The sequence below is a fragment of the Spinacia oleracea genome, chromosome 3 (genome assembly GCF_020520425.1).
Source record: "Spinacia oleracea cultivar Varoflay chromosome 3, BTI_SOV_V1, whole genome shotgun sequence".
Classification (NCBI taxonomy): Eukaryota; Viridiplantae; Streptophyta; class Magnoliopsida; order Caryophyllales; family Amaranthaceae; genus Spinacia; species Spinacia oleracea.
The window spans coordinates 112,671,957-112,688,341 of record NC_079489.1 but is presented as its reverse complement, the minus strand read 5'-3'; the positions used below and the strand labels follow the sequence as shown (position 1 = coordinate 112,688,341).

The window sequence follows — 16,385 nt, the reverse complement described above, 5'->3', positions numbered from 1 at the left end:
TTCGGGCGTACGATGGGGGCTAGGGGTTCGATCATGCCTCCTGTCTCTTCTTCTTTCTCGGCTACTGACCTCGGGTCGTTCGCCAGATCTGCTCGACTCACCTACCCCGAGTCTCGTGTGGATCGAAGGTCTTAACCTTGAGTGGACCGAGGGCCTCAACCTGCTGAGCACCGAGCTTCGGATCCGAGTGTTACGAGTAGTTGATTCGCTTTGGAGAGCTGTTGGAGTAGGCGATGGTCTCGCAAACCAATCTGGTTGCTGTTGTGCCCTTTTTTGGGTGTCCCACGTGCTTTCCGTCCACCTCGACGTCAAGTGTGTCCCTGTCAAGGGAAGGAGTTCTCGTTCGGGTCTGGACACTTCCGCACTGGGTGGCTCGTTCAGCCTTCGCCTGGTCCTCCTCTCTTCTCTGCGGTCGTTTGCCAGTCCTTGCTGCTTCTCATTGAAGAGGAAGTTTTGCATGATGGTCATGGCCGCAGTGAGCTCTTCCCTAGTTGGAATCGGAGGTCCTGCATTTGTGGCGGTCGTAGCTCTGCTTGGCTGTGACCTCGCCATCGATTGAGGGTGCCCCTCTTGGTCAGATTCTGAATCTGACCGCACCATCATATCGTCGTCATTGTTAACAACATCATTCACCATTTTCGCGGAAAGAGGTGGTTGATGTCTTTCAAAGGCTTTGAAGTGTTCTTCCCCACAGACGGCGCCAAATTGTTCCGGTGTTGTAAAGATGGAAACAATGGGCTTCGAATGAAGGCCCTTTTGTATGTGTTGAAGATCTTGCTTGTTTGAATGAGTGGAGTCCGAATTCACCTGCACAAGAGCAAAGTTACTAGCCTCGGGGGTGTTTCCGAGGAAAGCCCCTCCGATGCCTAAGTAAGAATGATGCTCGGATTCTAGAGAGAAGTTCTCTAGAAGAGTAGTCTTAAGGCGATAAATTGGACGTACCTTGAGGTGTGAACCTTGGCGGCCTATTTATAGTGTTTGCACAATAAATGCCCATAGGTCATTTATTGCTATTGGGCCTTGGGCCTTGATGGATGGCTGACTAGCCATTGGTGGGTTTGATGCTGTTTGTTTAGAGCCATTGGGCTTTGGACTTAGTGGCCCAATAGAGAATCAATTGGGAGCCCAAACACATGGTAACCCGATTGTTGAATTTTTTTGCTTTGTAGACGGGATACAATGTATCCTATGAGGCGATACTGGGAAATATATGGGTTATGGCCAACAAAACAAAAAAAATATTGGATGACCTAGAGAGTATGATCCAATATAAATCAAAAAACAACATGGGCAATGTGAACGACGTAAGTTTTTTGTACGAAGTATTTACTTTTATAAATAAAATTTCCCTTTGTTTTAATTTGTGTTATTGTGTTTTTTTCCTTGTACAATTATTCATGTTTCATGGTAATCTCATTATTTGAATTTGAATTTATTTGCTTTAAGTGTAGATTGGAAGAAATGTCTCGTGTGAGGAGATACTGAGAAATATATGGATTATGGTTAATGACACACAAAAAATATTGGATGATCTGGAGGGTATGATCCAATCTAAATCAGAAAAGAACATGGACAATGTAAGTTTTTTGTATTTACTACGGAATATTACACAACTTTAAAACTTTTGGATGTCTACTGTTTCTTTTGTTGTGGGTTACTTGTTATGATAGATTGCTAAAATTCCTAAACAACTTAATTTATCCGATATAACCTTCAAACTTTACTATATACGTAGTACAAAGTATATTTCTAATAATTTGTGAAATTTTCAGTTTGTTGATGACAAAATGGTTTTACACCCAAGTGTACGTGAACCAATGTTATACTTACTTGATTTGAGTACGGACAAGGACAAGTATTTTTACTATCGAGATGTAGAATGTGTCAATTGTACTGCAAAACATGCAAGTTCTGTCCTTAAAGGTGGAGAGATGGACCCCGAGGTAATTATCAATGCGAATCTTGTGTTTCATGATTAATTTAAGGGTGATGATAAATGTCGTAAATAGTTGTCAGGTAGGCTATGTAAAATAAGGTAGTCGATATAAAGAAGAAACAAATTAGAATTTTGAGATTTTTCTATCCTTTTTGAAACATGTATAATAGTTTATATAAGTTAAATATTTTAGTTTCCAATTCAAATCATTACACATAAGTATGTAATGTCATCATTGTGACACAACTTAGAATTGTAGATAGACCCCAAAAGGTGAAAAAAATAAACTTAGACCCCAAAAGGTGAAAATTTTGATAACTTAGACCCTTATTATTTCCTTATCTCACTTAAAGGTCGCATGTTGCAACCTTCATCATATTCGTTAATTTAATGTGTACTGAATTTACTATGTTTTAACTAACGGTTCATCGATGCTTATATGTTGGACATGTTCGAAAGAGAATGGTCTCATCGTGTTTCTACTCGGAATAGATTGTATTTACCCACCTATTTCCATAACCTTATTTCAATTAGTGTGGGTGATGATATATCAAGTCCCTCTAGACGTATAAAATGTTCGGATTCACTCATCTGGTACAGTCATGGAAATAAGTTGGATGAGATTAACCAGGTAGTGAAATTAAAATATCTTTTTTTTCATGAAAATTAATGTACCATAATGTGTAGGATTATGGTTTTACAATGTCTTTAGAAAAAGTGTGGATATTGACCTCTCTAAATCAAGTCTTATACTATTTCGTTCTCAGGTGTATATCCCCTTATTTGAACAAGACCATTGGTTTCTTGTTGTAATTGATTTGGCTGCTCAAGTAAAATATATTGTTGGATCTGTCGCAGTGAACGCTCAATGTGAGAAAAGGGTACTTAAATTGGTAAGTTTGTACATTGCATTGCCTTAATAATGAATTATTACATCTAAAGTTAGATGACAAGTATTGTGGGGTTTGTCAATAGCTTAACAGATGCTCGAAAAAATACATGAATGACAAAGACAAGCAGATGCTTCGGTTGTTTGGCGACACAACTACTTACACCCTACATATTATAAATGTTTCTCCAAAATTAAGAGTTGATTTCGGAGTGTACCTTCTAAGATACTTAGACGCTGAAGACATTAAAGATTGTGCTCACATAACTTTGACGGTAATATTGTCAATTCCTTCAATAATATTTGTACAAAAGATTGTGCTCTCTTGATACATTCTCACTGACAACAACTATTTTAATATCTTCAGCCCAACGAAATTCAAAATCATAGGCTCAACTTTTGTGAGACGCTTTTTCTGAGCTCGTTGAATGAGTCAAAAATGAAAACAAGTTATTCGGAGAAGGACGAGGAACAATGAGTTGGTATGGATTTTGTAAACCTTTTCATAAGCCTTGGCCATTACTACTCTGCAAGCCAAACTGTTGGATGGCTGTTATGATTATTTTTTGTGGTGATTGAAAGGAGGGGTATGGGTTTGATCTAATTTCAATCATTTGCTTTGGTTATTTACTTTGATAAGACAATTAATTTATGTTTTTGGATATTATTTTATTCGTAAATGATAAAGTTCGTAACATGCGACCTTTAAGCCGTGTCACATGCAACCATCGTCAATCTCGATCACAATGAACGTAATTGGAAAATAAAATATTTAACTTATATAACCTATTATACATGGGCGAATGTGACAAAAAAGGTAGGAAAATCTTAATATTTTAATTTATTATAAATATAATAAATATGTGTTTCCTTCTTTAATTTATATCCACTACCTTATTTACATATTCATATTAAAAATATTGCATTGATAGTAAAAAATATTTTTATGACGCATTAGCCTACAAAAAATGCGAATAATAATTGTACGCGAAAATAAAATCAATAAACTATGCGATTGGCTCAGTGGTTGTTTAGGTTTTGTTAAAGCTGCAGCCGAGTTCGGTTTCGATCCTTCCTGCTGACTTCCGCTTTTTATGCCTCCTCTTTCCTTTTTTGTCTTTTATACTTCGTATCCATACTACCCCGTATATGTCTATCTTTGGTAGTTTGGATTATTATTTTTGTGTATCGTTATTTGACGCCCGTGCTTTTAAAAACGCCCGTATTTAGAGGTGGAAAATACGATTTTGCCCTTTTATTATTCATCCCCTTTAACATAATGATAATAATAATACAATACTACTAATAATAACAATAATAATAATAAATAATAAAAGGAAATTAATTTAAAAGATAATTACTAACATTTTTCTTTTGAGGCCTGATAATTACTAACCTCATCAAATATTAAAACTAAGAAAACATCAATAAAAGGAAAAACCACCAAAACTGACCAATTAATCGCTCCTAAAACCAACGCGGATATTGATTATTTAGGAGTCTAGATTGCTACGGAGTAGCTATTAGTCCTCTAATACGATTATATATCCTAGATTTGTTTGAATTAGGACTTCGTATATTATAAGGATAGTAGTAGATGGAATAATTTGAGAACATTAATAGAGAAATACAATTTGACAGCTTCAAATTTTGTTTTGATGGCGTCTAACTGTCTAAGTTGGAAATATTTCGGAATTCGAGTCTTACATGGCGTCTAATAGAGTGTGACAGAGGAAGAGGATAAAAGTTCCTAATTTCTGCTTTATAAACACACGTGAAGTGGATAAAAGAAAAAAGAAAAAAAAAACAGTCAAGATTAAAGTTCTAGATTTTTCAGCCTTTTTATTTTTATTAATTTGTTCCCTAATATACTACTCCCTCCGTCCTTTGATACTCGCACTGGTTTGACCGGTGCGGAGTTTAACACATTTGAATTGACTTATTAATTTAATGGGTGTTTGTTGATATTGTGGTATTTTTTTTAATAAGGGGTGGTGAGTGGTGAGTGAGGGGTGTTGATTTTTAAATGATTTTCTGTAGGGAATAGGGGGGTAGGTGGGGTAGTAGGTAAGTGTGAGAAATAATATAATATAGGTAAAGATTTCCATTTATAGAAGCGGTGCAAGTATTAAGGGACGACCCGAAAAGGAAAGCGGTGCAAATATTAAGGGAAGGAGAGAGTACTTCTTTATTTACTTCCTATTTTTTTTTATATTATACGAAGTATGTTGTTATGAATATGATCGGTTATAAAAAATTCCCTAGAAACCTAAATGTGATACCTAATTTTTTAGGGATTAATTGGTTGAAAGCAGAGTATTACATTTCCTATTAATAGAAGTGTCAGGTAATTGCTTTCTTCTAACAATAATTTTGTTGTTTTCTTTTACTCTACCGTCAAATTATATGATCAATGCATAACAATACAACAAGATTCTAAATAAAACAATGCTACGTAATATTTAATGTCATGCATTAATCTAGAGTGTACTCCGTATTATTTAATTTTTTCCATTGATGTACATAGCAGCGTAGGTGGGCTAAATTTTAGAAAAACATCTGGTCATAATCGACGTCTATGTACAAGAGCAGCATATAGTATAAAAGAAATAAATTAATAAAAATAAAAATTTGAAAATCTAACCTTAATTAGCTATGAATAATATATTTAATTGATTAATATAATCATATAATGATTACTTAATTAATCTATGCACAAGTTTATTCGATACCAAAGAAAACCGTTATACATAATTCCCATTATCTAATTTTTATAAGTTAGTAAATGTTCTTTTATTTTAATAAAATACTAATTAAAGTTCTAGATATTTGTCAATCCATTTATGAAAAAATATTATGCATCTCAAATAAAAATAATAATGACATGGAAGTTTAAAGCGAATAAAACACTTAAAGGATAAACACAACCTTTTAAGGAAAAAAAAGATAAATGCGCACAAAAAAAAATTGTTACTCCACTTTAAAGTTTAAACCATATTTTAAAATCATGGCAAATTAAATATATCCCCATATATTATACTCTGGCAAGTTTTCTTGTCTATGCCGATGTTTACGGCTTTACGCTCCTCATTTGAAATTTGGATCCCAAATAAATGAAATAACCCTAACTTTTTCTCTTCTGTTACCAGATCGTAGTATCTTTTTGTTTTTTGTTTTTTTCGCTTTCACCGCAGGAAGACGACGACGACCCAACTGCATCTTATTCGTAACTCGTAAGTGCTATTTTCTTGTAATTCGTTGTCGTTTTCACAATGTAATTCCTACTTCACTGTTATTCTTTGCGGTTCGTAATTGTAATTAGTGAGTATGTATTTAATGATTATTGTGTGCTCTGACTTAAATAATTTCGATGGTAATTTATAATTCATACACAGAGTCAGTGACGGATCCATAAACTAAAAAATGGGGTCCAAAATAAATAACATAAATTGCACGGTCGGTGATTATTAAGATGGCGATAAAAACATGAGGACTTGCGTATATGATAGGTCATAAGTTCGAATTTCTTTTTGAATATTTTTCATTTATAATGCCTTTGTGGTTGACCAGTAGGGGAAAAAAATTCAAATGCATATTCTAGTTCAAAATTAACAACTACTTTGGCCACTCACTAGGAAAAAGGATGATTATGAGTTGGCATTCTAGGTTGTGGGATTGTATAGATATCAAATCTAGGTATTGTATAGCTTAATAAGATCTCTATTGTATTAGGGGTTTTACAACGTGGGTTTGGGTAATGGGCATTACCGTTTTTGTCAAATTTTTGGGAACGAAGAGGGACAAAAGGAGGGATTAGGTCTAGTTTACCGATATTGCTTTGGGGTTTCAACCTCATGTTTTTCGGGTCTTAGTTGGTACCTTTTCCCTAATTAAATATTATAAATATCTGAAGATTTGTGTAAAAAAGAAAAATTATGTTAATTAAAACGTTGAATAAGGTATAGAAACTAAAAACCTCCATATCACTATTTTATTCCCGTAAAAATACGTAGTGTGCTCAAGACAAAAAATTGACTTAAACATTAAACTTTTAAATTAAATGAAGAGAGAGTGATAATCAATCAATTATTAGGTATGTTGTTTTTACTGTCAACATCTAATGAAATTAAGATAAAAACAAAAGAAAATGAAAAAGAAAAAAGAATTACTATTACTCCACTTTCTATCTTGGGTTTACGTGGCTTGAAGGTTGATTTCTTTCAATAGGGCCGAATAACTCAAAAATGGGGGGCCAAAATATGGGCTAGTTTTCATTTTCCTTTAAGTGGGCTAAGAAATTTGGTTTCATTTTTTAGGAATGGGAGTCCCTTTGGACGCTTATGTAGACAGCTGGGTCCGCCCCTGCACAGTGTATCATACAAATCCTTATAACTGATTTTATATCACAATACAAACACATAGCCAACAATATATGACATGTGCAAAGAGGACATATATTAGGAGGTTGGTTTTTTAATTTAAATCGAAACCATAAATTGGTTGAATTTTACTTTTTATTTTTTTTTATGTTTGTGATTTTGCCTCAATTATACAAAATACAAATTATATGATATGCCCCTGTTTGGAATTTTGTGGTTATAGTGAACCGAACATGAATACTCCAAAGAAGCGTAACAGTGGAACAGAAGTACCGTCGTCTCTGTTGTCGGGGGTAAATGTCTTTACGTCTCATTATTGATTAGTTTATTGTCCTACTCTTTTTAAATCCTCTTTGTATATTTTTCAAAACTTCCATATTTAAGAACTGAGTTGTATCTTGTGGTTGGTTTTAGGATGGTTTTTCTGCGTATTGTGACATTGAAGGTATTTTGACATTGGTGCGAAGTTTTTCACAAGAAAAAAAAAATGTCCTTCAGTCAATTGGATTCGGATGTTTACTGAGATACAACTGCCTTACTCTTAGAAGTAGTATGTGTATTTGGATGTTGGAAGCATTTGACCTGTATAATTTGACTTTCAACATTAACGGCGAGGTGAAAACCTTTACACCATTACATGTACAATACATATTAGGTTTTAATGATGAGGGTGACACTATTTGTGAAGATGAATGGAAAGACATAACTCTTGAAGATTTGACTTTGAATTTTGAGAAATTGGACATCAAGACTATGTCTTCAATAGCTCAGAAACTTGAAGCCCACGATGATAATTTTAAGAGGGCATTTGTTTTACTACTTATGACTTCCTTTTTTGCCCCAACAACGACAAAGAAGCCAAAAAGGTGGTGGGTTCATCTTGTCAAGAATGTCGACCTCATTCCTCTGCTAAATTGGGGGAAATTTATTTTTGACAACTTAGTTGATGCAGCTAAGGCATACAAAGAAAACAAAATCGGTCCATTTGGTGGATGTATATTGTTCTTCATGGTACGTTTCCTTATTGATTGACATTGTTTTCCCACCCATCATCATATTGTGCTAATGTCACCTACTTTGATTGAAGATTATGTTCTGTAATTACTCAATTCAAAGAGATTTGGATGACCTTTGGAAGTACAACCTTCCAAGAATTGTCTTATGGGATGACAACAAAACAAGAACACTGCACAAGTACATTGTCTACAAGATAGGTGGATATCGCTGTGGAAAGGTAAATCCATACTTATATTACTTGCATTATTTCACTAAACTCCTAACTTTCATGGTTTTTTGTGGAATTATATAGTTGATGGTTAAATTAGAAGCACAAAAGCAATTAGTGAAAGGTGACGAGAAACAAGTGGATAGAGAAAACCTGGATCATTTTGCAAATGTTGAGATCATGATTGGCTCACTTAAGAAGGACTTGGGTGATGTTAAAACACAAATTGTCTCTTTGACTGCGCTGTATAGGAATGTTGACGCTAATTTTAGCAAGATCCTCAAATCAGTTACTACAATAGCAAATCTTGTCAAGGAGGTCAAAAATGAGTTGGTTGAAGGCTCTTCTAAAAGTGAATCTGAATCAGTTGAAGAAGTTAATAGTATGAAAATGGATGTGGATGTGGATGAAGATGAGAGAGAAATGAGGGAGAAAATTGTGCTAGACACCACTGAAATTGATTTTGAACACAAAATAGTTCAAGAAAAGTTAGACAATGATGGAGGGGAAGGACAAAATACAGAATTGAAAAATAATTTTAAACAACCACATGATGAGGATGTTAACAACGCATCAATAGAGGATGGTACTGATAAAGCGTCCACAAAGGATGGTACTCATGATTTTCTGGTGTTTGAGGATCATAATTATGGGAATGATGAACTTCAGGTAAGAAGTACTCTATAACTTTTATTATTTTTCTCATCCACATACAAGGTCACCTGTTCGATATTATTTTGTTGATACAAGGTCACCTGTTCGATATTATTTTGTTGTGTGCATTATGACAAAAAAGATGCTATATTGAAATGTGCTTTAATTTTTGTTAATGAATTGAATTCCAAATTAGTTATTTCATTTAAAATGATTTGAAAGATTTCCCCATTTAATAGGTTGACGCTGAAATCGAGAACAATCAAGAATTGGCTTTTAACAACGGAGTACATGTTAATAAACCCTCGGAAACCATGGTACATTTGCTCCATTTTTCCAACACATTTCAAAAATTTGGGAATTAACTAACAAGCTAGTCTACGTAATGTATTGAAATAAAATGCTTTATTGTATTCAGGATCTTCAATCTAAGTCATTGATAGCAGATGTTGGATCAAGCCGAATAGAGGTAAAATAGGCATTATACCATTTACCTAAGTGTTTGGGCTACATTGAGATTTTTTTTAAATTTTTTGTTAAAGAATTTCCAAATTAGTTGTTTAATTTAAAATGATTTGAAAGACATTCCCCTGTACTAGGTTGACGCTGAATTTGGAGACAATCAAGAACGAGCGGTTAACAACAAAGAACAAGCTAATAAACCCTCAGCCGCAATGGTACATTTAATCTACTTTCCCAACATTTTTCAGACTAACATATGTTGAAACAAAATGCTTTCTTCTATTCAGGATCTTCAACAGTCTTCGGTGGCAGATTTTGGATCGAATGCAATAGAGGTAAAATGGGCATCATTTCATCTATCTAAGTCTTTTGGCTAAGTTAAAATGCGTTCTAATTTCTATTAGTGAATTTCTAAATTTGTTATTTCATTTAAAAACATTTGAAAGAATTCCCTCCTAACTAGGTTGACGTTGATGTTGGAGACAAGCCAGACAACCAAGAAACGGCAGTTAACAACAGAAAACATGCTAATAAACCCTCAGAAATCATGGTACATTTAATCTACTTTCCCAACAAATAACGAGTTATATAAAATATTTAGGAGGTCCTAACATAAATAGATATATTTATTAATAGATTAAGGGTCGCATTAGATAAGGAAATGCTTAAAATAATAAATAAACCGTGTCGTGACGAACTTGCCGGTATTTGATTCGTTCGATACATTAAATCCTGTTAATTTATCTAACACAACCCAAGGGGGTTTGTTTTCTTATATAATTTCATGTGAACGGTAACGCAAATAAGTAAATAGAGTGTCCGAAATTACCGATATTTGGAAACACTCGCTCTCTTGATTCTCTTATTTCCAAAGTTAATTAAGTCTTTATGATTCCCAATTCAGTAACTCCTAATTAATAAACTGGAATTCCAAAAGTATTTGGTAACTCCAAAAAATATTTAGGAGGTCCTAACATAAATAGATATATTTATTAATAGATTAAGGGTCGCATTAGATAAGGAAATGCTTAAAATAATAAATAAACAATGTCGTGACGAACTTGCCGGTATTTGATTCGTTTGATACATTAAATCCTATTAATTTATCTAACACGACCCAAAGTTAATTAGGTCTTTACTATTCCCTAATCAGTAACTCCTAATTAATAAAGTGGAATTCCAAAAGTATTTGGTAACTCCAAAAAATAATTAGGAGGTCTTAACATAAATAGATATATTTATTAATAGATTAAGGGTCGCATTAGATAAGGAAATGCTTAAAATAATAAATAAACCATGTCGTGACGAACTTGCCGGTATTTGATTCATTCGATACATTCAATCCTGTTAGTTTATCTAACACGACCCAAAGTTAATTAGGTCTTTACTATTCCCTAATCAGTAACTCCTAATTAATAAAGTGGAATTCCAAAAGTATTTGGTAACTCCAAAAAATATTTAGGAGGTCCTAACATAAATATATTTATTAATAGATTAAGGGTCGCATTAGATAAGGAAATGCTTAAAATAATAAATAAACCATGTCGTGACGAACTTGCCGGTATTTGATTCGTTCGATACATTAAATCCTGTTAATTTATCTAACACGACCCAAGGGGGTTTGTTTTCTTATATAATTTCATGTGAACGGGAACGCAAATAAGTAAATAGAGTGTCCGAAATTACCGATATTTGGCAACACTCGCTCTCTTGATTCTCTTATTTCCAAAGTTAATTAAGTCTTTATGATTCCCAATTCAGTAACTCCTAATTAATAAACTGGAATTCCAAAAGTATTTGGTAACTCCAAAAAATATTTAGGAGGTCCTAACATAAATAGATATATTTATTAATAGATTAAGGGTCGAATTAGATAAGGAAATGCTTAAAATAATAAATAAACAATGTCGTGACGAACTTGCCGGTATTTGATTCGTTCGATACATTAAATCCTGTTAATTTATCTAACACGACCCAAAGTTAATTAGGTCTTTACTATTCCCTAATCAGTAACTCCTAATTAATAAAGTGGAATTCCAAAAGTATTTGGTAACTCCAAAAAATAATTAGGAGGTCTTAACATAAATAGATATATTTATTAATAGATTAAGGGTCGCATTAGATAAGGAAATGCTTAAAATAATAAATAAACCATGTCGTGACGAACTTGCCGGTATTTGATTCGTTCGATACATTCAATCCTGTTAACTTATCTAACACGACCCAAAGTTAATTAGGTCTTTACTATTCCCTAATCAGTAACTCCTAATTAATAAAGTGGAATTCCAAAAGTATTTGGTAACTCCAAAAAATATTTAGGAGGTCCTAACATAAATAGATATATTTATTAATAGATTAAGGGTCGCATTAGATAAGGAAATGCTTAAAATAATAAATAAACCATGTCGTGACGAACTTGCTGGTATTTGATTCGTTCGATACATTAAATCCTGTTAATTTATCTAACACGACCCAAGGGGGTTTGTTTTCTTATATAATTTCATGTGAACGGTAACGCAAATAAGTAAATAGAGTGTCCGAAATTACCGATATTTGGCAACACTCTCTCTCTTGATTATCTTATTTCCAAAGATATTTAAGTCTTTATGATTCCCAATTCAGTAACTCCTAATTAATAAACTGGAATTCCAAAAGTATTTGGTAACTCCAAAAAATAATTAGGAGGTCCTAACACAAATACATATAGATTTATTTATTATTAAATAAGATAGTCCATGTTCAAACCCCGGTTAGTTTTGGTAATGCCCAAAACACATTACAGTATTTTGTTGATACAAGGTCACCTGTTCGATATTATTTTGTTGATACAAGGTCACCTATTCGATATTATTTTGTTGTGTGCATTGTGACAAAAAAGATGCTATATTGAAATGTGCTTTAATTTTTGTTAATGAATTGAATTCCAAATTAGTTATTTCATTTAAAATGATTTGAAAGATTTCCCCATTTAATAGGTTGACGCTGAAATCGGGAACAATCAAGAATTGGCTTTTAACAACGGAGTACATGTTAATAAATCCTCGGAAACCATGGTACATTTGCTCCATTTTTCCAACACATTTCAAAAATTTGGGAATTAACTAACAAGCTAGTCTACGTAATGTATTGAAATAAAATGCTTTATTGTATTCAGGATCTTCAATCCAAGTCATTGATAGCAGATGTTGGATCAAGCCGAATAGAGGTAAAATAGGCATTATACCATTTACCTAAGTGTTTGGGCTACATTGAGATTTTTTTTTAAATTTTTTGTTAAAGAATTTCCAAATTAGTTGTTTAATTTAAAATGATTTGAAAGATATTCCCCTGTACTAGGTTGACGCTGAATTTGGAGACAATCAAGAACGAGCGGTTAACAACAAAGAACAAGCTAATAAACCCTCAGCCACAATGGTACATTTAATCTACTTTCCCAACATTTTTCAGACTAACATATGTTGAAACAAAATGCTTTATTCTATTCAGGATCTTCAACAGTCTTTGGTGGCAGATTTTGGATCGAATGCAATAGAGGTAAAATGGGCATCATTTCATCTATCTATGTCTTTTGGCTAAGTTGAAATGCGTTCTAATTTCTATTAGTGAATTTCTAAATTTGTTATTTCATTTAAAAACATTTGAAAGAATTCCCTCCTAACTAGGTTGACGTTGATGTTGGAGACAAGCCAGACAACCAAGAAACGGCAGTTAACAACAGAGAACATGCTAATAAACCCTCAGAAATCATGGTACATTTAATCTACTTTCCCAGCATTTTTCAGAATTTTGGGAATTGGCTAACAAACCAATCTATTGCATCATTGCATGTATTGAAACAAAATGCATTTTTCTAATCAGGATCATCAACTTAAGTCTTTGGTGGCAGATGTTGGATCGAGCCCAATAGAGGTAAATTGGGCATCATATCTTCAACCTAAATCTTTATGATATATTGAAATTTATTTTAGTTTCTTTTAATGAATTTCCAAATTAGTTACTTCATATTTCATTTGAAAAGATTTGGAAGTCTTTGGTAAATTGGGAATCATATCATTATCCTATGTCTTTGGGCTACATTGAAATGTGTTTTAATTTTTGTTAACGAATTTCCAAATTAGGTGTTTCATTTATAATGTGTTGAAAGATATTCCCTATACTAGGTTGGTGCTCAAATCGGAGACAATCGAGAATTGGCTTTTAACAACGGAGTACATGTTAATAAACCCCCGGAAACCATGGTACAATTATTCCATTTTCCCAACACATTTCAAAAATTTGGGAATTGACTAACAAGCTTCATGTGTTGACACAAATTGTTTTCTTCAATTCTGTTCAGGATCATCAACCTGTGTCTTCTTTGGTGGCAGATGTTGGATCGAATGCAATAGAGGTAAATTGGCCATCATATCGTTTAAATTTAATTGTGATGTCACAGAGTGGTTATCCTTATAAACGTTATCCAAAAGAGGGCATGTATGGTCGAGGTTGTTTAAAATGATCCGAATGTTTTACTTACTGATAATAATTGTGATAAAAGTTTTGCTTACATTTTATTGGTTGTATTTCGGACTAATTCTGAAGGAGGTGAGGAGGTTCACAACCTCGACACTCACAAAACTCCAGTGGTTTTGGTGAAAGAATTTCTTGCTGCAATGAGTGATGAAGATCGTGCCATTTGTGAATATGTATTTGACAAAATTAAGGTTCCCGAGTGAGTACTTCATCAAAATGTGTTGCACTCCCTAATCTTTTCTTGTTATTAAACCAAGTGTTTAGGTCTAACTTCATTGTTTGGGGATATAGAGAGGTGTTATTCAGCTTAGATGGATTTCTACACATTCAGAGGGTTTAGATGTGTAGCCTGTATCCCAAAATAACGATTAGTAGTGATGTAAGTTTATACGAAGACAATTACGTTTTGGATTACTTGAATTTAGATGTTTTTAGGGACATGATTTTACTGCATAACCTTTATTTTGTTTCCCTTCGGAGTGGATAGGTCATTGATTTTGTTTGCAAGGAGCTAAATATTGCATACCCTAAACATGTGTGTATACGCTGTACACTACACAACGATCCAAAAAGTACAGATCATGGGAAGATGCACGAATTTCTGCCTACTTTAATTCCAAAATCAGTGTCAACCTGTAGCAAGGTATAACTATACCAAAAGTGATGCCTCTTGATAGCAGTTGCAGTTCCTTGAAATACTTTGCTTTGTTTCTTCGCAGATTTTGGTACCGGTTCAAGATGAGCGTAATTGGTTCCTGCTGGTAGTTGACATGATAGAGAAGAAAACATATATGATCGACCCTCTCAGTAGAGTACGGAACATACATCATGACGCTCTGAAAAGAATGGTAAGGAAATAAAACATCGATTTCACACAGGTTGCAAATTTAACTCCCTTGCAACATGATTACATAATTCCCCTGATGTGCCAGATGCAAGAAGTTAGAAAGTGTCTTTCCTCAAATAGGCAGAATGGGCCTTTCAGTACAATAGACAAGTACATGCTGATAAAGCGCAGGATTACAACAGATCTATACTCGTTCGTACCTATCTTGTTGTAAATCATATGTTACTATATGAAGTTTACAATTTTGTAACATATTTTGCATATATGCAGATGCGACAGTGGTGTATTTGTGATTCGAATGATGGACATTATTAATCTTACACTCAGGGGAGAAACTTTCAGCAAACATAAATTCTCGCCTCTTGATATGGTTAGTCATCATACTTTCGTTATGAATTCTTTTTCGATTTCTAGTAAGGAACGAAGTCCAACAAAAAAAAGGAAAAGTACAGAAATTAAAGTACGAATAAACAAAAACACGTAACTGGTAAACTAAAGTCTAGCCTACTTATGGGGTTTGATCCGTATGAATCGTGGGAAAGCTACACCCATGCATCCTCCTCTAAGATCCTTGCTAGTTTTAATGGAATGTCACATGCATGTAACATTTTCTTTAACTTTTATTCAGGATGTAGAAGACTGGCGTTTGAAGATGGTGGTGCGCCTCATTCGCAGTAAGAATAATTCAATTAAGGACAAGGTCATCCAAAATGCAATTAGGGGGTCCTATCATGTGCAGTTGTAATGTTCTTATTGTCAAATACAAAGGATTGTCAATTTTGGAAATGTTTGAAGTGTAGTCTGAGGTAAATGTTTATAGGCATGTGCCTCTTATCCTTCACTACTTTACATGTTGAAGGGCAATTTACATCAGATAGCTAGTTAGCTTCCGTGCAACGCACGATTTTGTTAATTGTTTGTTGAACACTTCGTTTATTTCAATTTCAATGTGAGCATTAATTAAAATTTATTAATTAAGAAATTTGATTTACATTGCAAACAATACAAAAAAACACGGTCACCACGAAATTTACTCCACAATGCATGAGTAATATAGAGAACTCTTCTTTACCGAGCGTTTCTAGTATAACCTTTGAGGCTGTTAGTAAAGATTCACAATCCTTGGTAAACTTCAGACACATGTCCGTCAATGACTGTTTTTGGGTTTTAATCGCACAAATGTCAGTCATCATACTTGACACGTTATTTTCTATTCGTTGTAACCGGCTCTCATGTTCTTTCACCATCTTCTCCCCTTTCAACAATTGTTTATATGCTTCCACATTCACCATTAACTGTAAGATTCCAATGAAATTTCATAAAATAGTAAGACATGTATGAATGATTCTAGCACCCACATATTTAGGAAGTAAAAAGTAGTAGTAGGTTTTAATAACTTGATTAGCTAGAAAACCTTTTTGCAGCCGTATCCTTCAAACTTGTAAGTAACTAGTTGTTGGCATTTCCTTCAATCTGAAAAT

General features: G+C 33.7%; 3 protein-coding genes across 4 annotated transcripts; all 3 read left to right on the top strand.

The window, feature by feature from the left end:
• The first annotated feature begins 1,320 nt into the window (after positions 1–1,320).
• LOC130470475 (uncharacterized) lies at positions 1,321–3,487 on the top strand. Of its 2 annotated transcripts, XM_056840675.1 has the most exons (5): positions 1,321–1,577; positions 1,773–1,943; positions 2,704–2,829; positions 2,912–3,100; positions 3,193–3,487. In XM_056840675.1, exons 1-5 carry the CDS (start codon positions 1,500–1,502, stop codon positions 3,301–3,303), a joined length of 675 nt encoding a protein of 224 aa, XP_056696653.1. In that variant the 5' UTR covers positions 1,321–1,499; the 3' UTR covers positions 3,304–3,487. The 2 variants fall into 2 exon arrangements, with proteins under 2 accessions (XP_056696653.1, XP_056696654.1); XM_056840676.1 differs by lacking the exons at positions 1,321–1,577; positions 1,773–1,943 and adding an exon at positions 2,366–2,567.
• A 3,940-nt stretch (positions 3,488–7,427) lies between these two features.
• Positions 7,428–13,064, top strand: LOC130469284 (uncharacterized). Its single transcript, XM_056838363.1, has 10 exons — positions 7,428–7,497; positions 7,619–8,215; positions 8,292–9,098; positions 9,323–9,400; positions 9,502–9,552; positions 9,683–9,760; positions 9,833–9,880; positions 12,521–12,598; positions 12,700–12,750; positions 12,882–13,064. The coding sequence occupies exons 3-10, from the start codon at positions 8,517–8,519 to the stop codon at positions 13,005–13,007; spliced, it is 1,092 nt and encodes a 363-aa protein (XP_056694341.1). The 5' UTR covers positions 7,428–7,497; positions 7,619–8,215; positions 8,292–8,516; the 3' UTR covers positions 13,008–13,064.
• On the top strand, positions 12,927–15,649 carry LOC130469967 (uncharacterized). The gene is made up of 10 exons (XM_056839518.1): positions 12,927–13,079; positions 13,208–13,294; positions 13,404–13,454; positions 13,706–13,783; positions 13,882–13,935; positions 14,545–14,700; positions 14,777–14,905; positions 14,990–15,054; positions 15,175–15,274; positions 15,533–15,649. The coding sequence occupies exons 1-10, from the start codon at positions 13,014–13,016 to the stop codon at positions 15,647–15,649; spliced, it is 903 nt and encodes a 300-aa protein (XP_056695496.1). The 5' UTR covers positions 12,927–13,013.
• Positions 15,650–16,385: the final 736 nt, after the last annotated feature.